At 46.2% G+C, this 7199-nt stretch overlaps 1 protein-coding gene across 1 annotated transcript; it reads right to left on the reverse strand.

The window, feature by feature from the left end:
* Window positions 1-5114: 5114 nt before the first annotated feature.
* Window positions 5115-6071, reverse strand: LOC141126383 (olfactory receptor 52A1-like). Its single transcript, XM_073612331.1, has one exon. The coding sequence runs from the start codon at window positions 6069-6071 to the stop codon at window positions 5115-5117; it is 957 nt and encodes a 318-aa protein (XP_073468432.1).
* Window positions 6072-7199: the final 1128 nt, after the last annotated feature.

Genomic DNA, 7199 nt, shown 5'->3' on the forward strand with positions numbered 1-7199 from the left:
GACTGAGGCTGAGTGCATTATATCAGACCATGCTTGGAGTAATGGTTGAACAAAATGCGGTTCACATGCTGCCTGTCTAATAAGGGACTGCACTGAGTTAACACATTCTTCTAGCACCTGTTGAGAACAAGCTGAATAGCGCTTAAAAAAAGTATGCAGAGTCATCCTCCAAAAGCCACACCAGAGACTCAACTTTATCAACACTGAAGGGGGGAGAAAAATCATCACGGCCCTTTGGAATACAGGGCAAGGCTAGCCCTTCACACATCTGAATTAGAGGCTGAACATCCCCAAACAGCATACAGCCCTGATCAACCAGGGAATGAGCTAATCGGATACACTCTAAAAGTTGATCCCTGGCCCACTCCTTCAATACCAGACGGCAATAGTTATTATCCTCTGTTACCAGTAAGCCAACTATTTCTGACCGCATTTTAACAATGGCTCCTTTGTGCAGCCACTTCTGGTCAGGGATGGCCTTGGTATTCTGTCATGAACGGGTGTGACCAGAACTGCGTGGACAGCAACAGAGAGAACCAAACGCTTGTAAAGTGAAATAATGTAGTTCATTAAGGCAGGGTTTCTCAACTCCAGTCCTCAAGGCGCCCCAACAGGTCATGTTTTCAGGATTTCCATTATTTCGCACAGGTGATTTGATCAGTTTCACTGCCTTAGTAATTACCACAGCTGTTTCATCTGAGGGAAATCCTGAAACCATGACCTGTTGGGGCGCCTTGAGGACTGGAGTTGAGAAACACTGCATTAAAGGGGTTGTAAAGGTAAGATTTTTTTTTTTTTTATGTAACAAACATGTTATACTTACCTTCACTGTGCAGCTCGTTCTGCACAGAGTGGCCCCGAACCTGGTCTTCTGGGGTCCCTCGGCGGCTGTTTCAGCTCCTCCCCGCAAGCATTAACCACCTTAATGCGAGCTCCCTCGCATGGTGGTGAGTGCTTGCGGGCGCGCTCCCCCGGCGCGCCGCGTCATTGGATGTGATTGACAGCAGCGCGAGCCAATGGCTGCGCTGCTTTCAATCCATCCACTGCAGCCAATCAGCGACCAGGCTGAGCTGCAATTAAGATGACGAGAACGAGCAGCGAAGATTCGAGGCGTCAGGTAAGTAAAACGGGGGGGCTGGGGGCGGCGGTATTGTCAAAAGTTTTTTCACCTTAATGCATAGAATGCATTAAGGTGAAAAAATTTTTACCTTTACAACCCCTTTAAGGTAAGTGAATATAGATATAACACACCTCCAATACACCACAGTGCACAACAATCCAACAACCAGACAGAGACCCACAAATAACAGACTAAATAAGTATATACCAGAATCGTAAACGTAGCCGGGCCAGGGTCTTGCACGGGAGATCAGCAGATGGGGGGAAGGCGCAAACAGAACAGGGAGAAGGTGGATGGGATCAGGCTGCAGGGCAAGGGTATAGGATAACAGGAGGGACAGGAAGGGGTTCTGGTTTGGGTTCGGGTGCAGGTTCAGGTTCAGGTCCAGAGGATCACAGGTCAGGGCTCAAGGACAATACCAAGGCAAGTGTGTGAGTGCTTGTCGGGTATAAGTACACATCTCCTGCAATTAGCCTCAGGTGATGCCTGATCGCAGGAGATAATATTGGCTCCACACTGCCAGGAGACACCCGCTGGTGGACACCAGTACTGCGGCCCAAAGGTCAGACAGTGCCACCAGCAAGTGAAACCTCTCCTGACAGTTCCAGACTGCCAGGAGACACCCGCTGGCGGACACCAGTACTGCAAGCCAAAGGTCTGACAGCGCCACCAGCAGGTAAAACCTTTCCTGACACTTGCGGGCAGCTGGAGAGATAGTTAGTATCTTCTTTATTATGTACTATCTTCTTTACGGGTAGGACCTATATTCAGAATTATACTTTAGCGACAAAATCACTTCACCAAGCAAATTAATTAGGCATGCAGTCCACGTAGAGATCTGGAGTAGTGTTGAGTGAATTGGCCTGGCTTCAGTTTGAAGGATGTTTCATGAACCCAGCACGAAATCTACAAAGCCTTCACATAGCTTCCAAACACCATTGAAGTCCAAGGGAGCTGAATCTTGTTTTTTTTTTTTGTCCTTTTTCAAAGCCAGTTTAAGAGCAGCTGCACCGCACAGCGTGATTGGTTGCTAGAACGCAGCCGGCTGCCTGTGTCTTAGCAACCAATGACACTGTGCAGCCTGACCTTCAGCCTCCTATCAACCACCAGGTGGCAAGTTGTCATTTAATGGTGGTAGTTATACCACCACTAAATGAATGACTTCCAGTTCCAGCAGCTGGAGGTTTGGCAGGTGGGCAAACTGCTCAAATCTGGCCATTTATTTCACCTGTTTGGAGAACTGCAAAAACCCTTGGTTTCTGTTTGATCTCATAGTTGACTTGAACCCAAACCCCTAATCAAGATAAACTCCAGGTCTTAGAAAAGAAAGGTACACTTATAATTTCACGTGTGATGGTAGTTATAGTTATTAACATCCTGACCTTGGTGCATGTGATATGTGAAATCGGAGGCCTCAAGCCCTAACGTACTGTCAGGACCCAACTGGCTTTACCAGATCACATCTCAGACCTCTATGGACAGTTCCTGGCTTTACAAGGCCCCTACAGTAAATATATAATTTATATAACAAGGCTATGGGAGTAATTGTAAAAAACAAAATGGATATTTTTCATCCGTATACTCTTGCACCTTGCTTTATCTCCTAAACACAGTGTCACACTTACCCCTAACGCAGGTGGTCAGACACCATAGCTGGTTTCGGTGTTCTTCACCTATAGTAGCCCCCTTTCCCATAAGGCAAGCAGGCCTATCGGTATTCAGTTGCCCCCAGGACTTATACACAATGCTATAATGCCTGGTCACCACGCCGGGGCAGGCGCAAACTGAGAAAAGCAAAGAGATACTTGCAGTTGGCAGACAGACAGAGTGGTTCAATGACATTTCAGATACAAGGCAGGCAAGGTTCAGAATAGTCAGGCTCAAATCCCTAGTCAAATGGCAGGCAGAGTTCAGAGAGTAGTCGATATCCGATCATAGGTCGTCAACAAGGAAATCCAATCTAGCAGAGCAGGGCAGACAAACAGGGGGCTTGGAACACGTGTAACAAACGTAATATTACAAGCATGAGACTATAGGCATGGCTGGCTTAAATTAGGTTTGGTCTCCACCCAGAGACTGGCCACATCAATCACCTTGCAGGTGGACAGATAGACAAGGAGAATGCCACAGCCAAAACCAGGGTGCTGGGATAAGGAACAGGAGCCTCACACGCTCCTGAAACACAGTCTGTGAGTATGTATTAATAGCCTCATCACCGTGAATATATTTCTATATAGGTGACCACAATGACTCTTGGTGATTGCCTAACCATAGGTGAGAATCTTACTACTTGGATCATGCAAGCCTTGACCACCATTAGCTCATACGTTTCATCTTTAGTATAATGCAGTTTATATTTAAAACAGTGGCTTTGTTCACTATTACGCATGCGCTGAGGGAATTGGAGGCCTTAAAGTGATTGTAAAGGATCGTTTTTTATTTTTTTTAAATAACAAACAAAAAATAACAAACATATCATACTTACCTCATACTTTCCTCCTAGGAGAAGCGCTCTCCCGAGGGGGTTACCTTGAGGGCGTGCTCCCGAAGTCCAGCATTTGCGTCCACAGACACGAATGCCGCCCCCCCCGGCACCCGCGTCATTGGATTTGATTGACAGCAGCGGGAGCCAATGGCTGCGCTGCTATCAATCTATCCAATCAAGAGCCGGAACCCTGTCGAGAGAGGGACAGTGCGTCCCCACCGAGGAGATGAAGGGACTCAGGTAAGTAAAATGGGAGGGCTAGGGGGGCCGGTGACTGCCAGAAGTTTTATCACCTTAATGCATAGGATGCATTAAAGCAGCTATTCTCAACCAGGGTTCCGTGGAACCCTGGGGTTCCTCCAGAGGTTGCTAGGGGTTCCTTGAGCTGTGGCTGATTAATTTTTTTTAATTTGATGATGTCTACAGAGTTCAAGGTTCAGCACCACGTAGCAAAGCCAGCAGCATGACACCAAATATCTTTTTTGCTGTCTTTAAGGGTGGCAAACTGACCACTTTAAGGGGGACATTCTTCCTATTGACCACCAACGTAAGGAGCGTTGTTCCTATTGAGCCCTGATGATTTGGTTTTAGGAAGGTTTCCTCGAGACATGAAAATTATTTTTGGGGTTCCTCTAGGGTTAAAGGGTTGAGAAAGCCTGTATTAAAGTGAAAAAACACAAGGGTTTACAACCCCTTTAATACAGTAATGTCCAGCATGTGGCCCGCTAAGGTTCTCTCCACCTTCAGTTGGGAAAAGGAAACCTTTAACGTTTTGCAGGGAATATGACCAACAGCTAAATACAGATGTTGGTGGTGGGTAGAAGCATGCCCCAGGAAGTGATTTAATGGTGGTGGGTGGGCAGGATCATTTCCCATGTGTTAACCTGGAAAAAGTCATAATCATCTGTTGTATAAACTGTGGAGGACAGGCGGTTGGATGGGCAGGAAGCATTTTATTAGTGGGCACAGCCAAGGAATTGGTACTAAACGAGTGAATTTGAATAAATGTCTTATGCCGCGTACACACGAGCGGACTTTTCGACCGGACTGGTCCAACGGGCCGAGTCCGGCGGACAATTCGACCATGTGTGGGCTTCATTGGACCTGCAGCAGACTTTTTCAGTCGAAAATCTGACGGACTTTAGATTTGGAACATGCTTCAAATCTTTCCGACGGACTCGAGTCTGGTCGAAAAATCTGCTCGTCTGTATGCTAGTCCGACGGACAAAAACCGCCACTAGGGCAGCTATTGGCTACTGGCTATCAACTTCCTTATTTTAGTCCGGTCATCATGTACGAATCCGTCGGACTTTGGTGTGATCGTGTGTAGGCAAGTCCGCTCATTAGAAAGTCCGTCGAAAGTCCGTCGAAAAGACCATGGGACCCTTATTGTCGAAAAGTCCGACCGTGTGTACACGGCATTAGTTTTGAAATGTCCAATTAGCATTTGTTGGGTGAACTGGAAACCAGCAGGACAAACAAATAAACATCTTTACAGATTTAATCACTTCAGTGAGGGTTTTTATATCTAGATAAAGCTTTCCAGACTTGCTCCCGAATCAGTTTCGTCTTCACTCCATAAATAATTGGATTTAGCATGGGTGGGACTAGAAGGTACGTATTTGCTAGAATTATATGAACATAAGGTAGAATCCTTTGACCTCCATACCGGTGGGACAGGAAAGTGAAGAGGGCCAGACCATGAAAACTTAGAAAGACGCACATATGAGGTATGCAGGTGTTAAAGGTCTTCAGCCGGGCGTCTTTGGATGGAAGACTGAAGACGGCGTGGAAGATGGCGCAGTAGGATACCAGGATGAACAGCAGATCTACTCCCAAGATTGTGAATGCCACAGCCAACCCCAAAGCGCTGTTTATTCTGATGTCGGCAGCAGCAAGTTTCACAATCGCCATGTGCTCACAGTATGAATGGGGCACAATGTTGGTTTTAAAAGCAGGAAATCTCGAGACCAAAACTATGCAGGGGCCTACCAAGGCAACCGCTCTGAGCAGTAAGACGATGACCAGTCTGACGATGATTGTGTTGGTCATTATAGACCCATACCTGAGCGGTTGGCAGACTGCGATATAACGGTCAAACGACATACCAAGCAAGAGTCCCGACTCCAGGCTGGTGAAAGAATGGAGGAAGAACATCTGGAGGAGACATGACTCAAAACGTATGTATCTCTTCTGGAACCAGAAGACAGACAGCATTTGTGGGGAAATGCTTGTGGATAGAAGGGCATCATTGGAGGCCAACATAGAAAGGAAAATGAACATAGGCTTGTGGAGGCCAGAAGAAGCTGAGATGACAGTCAGGAGCATCATGTTTCCAAGCAATGCCAGGACATAACATAAGCAAACACCAGCACCTATCCAGTTATAAGCTCCTTCTAGTCCGGGAATGCCAATCAGGACGAAGGCGGTGGGATAGAATGTGACATTGGCTTTGATGTCTGGCATTCCTCTGTTGATCCTCTTCTACACCGAAGTTCACAGATCTCTATGGAGGATGAATATAGTGGAAGGGTTTTTTCACCTATTTGGATTGAAGCCTTCAAATTACTTGAAACTCGATCTTGTTCTTCCCTTCTCTGAGCTCTTCTGTTGCAGGAACCACATAATGTAAGGAGAACGTCCACATATTACCTTCCCATGTCCCTCACAACATATCTCCCGAAATTCTGAAAGGACAAAAAAGGACACAATTCAGTTAAATTCAAAGGACACACCCCCTGCCACGCCCACAGTTACAGGGTTTGTGGTTGTTTAATATGCAGATAATTAATGGTTACGCTCACATGTGCTTTTCCAACCACTACCTACCAATAATATGGAGGATGGGAGGTTTAGTAAAGTCTAACAATATTGAAATAGTAGAAAGAGGGACAGAGGGATTTTATTCCAAAAATGAGGGACAGTTTGATCCAACAGCTAATTGAGTTAAAGTCATCTGGCAGCCAGGCCAGGGACTAATTTCAAAAAACAGGGACACATTCGTGGACACCTTTTACCTTGCGATGGGCTCCTAAAATCAAGTAAGGTCCTCAGAAATCAAGAGCCTTTAATACAGTGCAGTGCAATGGTGGAGGGGTAATGGTGGAGGGATAATGGTGGAGGGATAATGGTAGAGGGATAATGGTGGAGGGATAATGGTGGAGGGATAATGGTAGAGGGATAATGGTGGAGGGATAATGGTGGAGGGATAATGGTGGAGGGATAATGGTGGAGGGATAATGATGGAGGGATAACAGTGGAAGGATAATGATGGAGGGATAATGGTGGGGGTATAATGGTGGAGGGATAATGGTGGAGGGATAAGTCTGGCTCAGTCTGAGGCTGTGGAGCTGGTATAAGTGGGAGTTAAAAACCAGAGTTAGGGTGAACAAGCCTTGCTTTTTGTTTGCTGGGCTTGCTGGGTAGCATTTTTGGGGCTTTTCCTTTTAGTTTTTCATTTGCCTTTTTCTGTCACTTTTTAAATAGCTTCTTTTTTTTTTTTTTCCTCTGGTTCCTTCAGTCTATCAATTAAGGGGGGTGGTTAATTGCTCACAGGTGCCTATTTAACTGGGTGTAGGACTCAGTCTGAGCGTG

This window comes from Aquarana catesbeiana, linkage group LG02, assembly GCF_042186555.1.
Source record: "Aquarana catesbeiana isolate 2022-GZ linkage group LG02, ASM4218655v1, whole genome shotgun sequence".
Classification (NCBI taxonomy): Eukaryota; Metazoa; Chordata; class Amphibia; order Anura; family Ranidae; genus Aquarana; species Aquarana catesbeiana.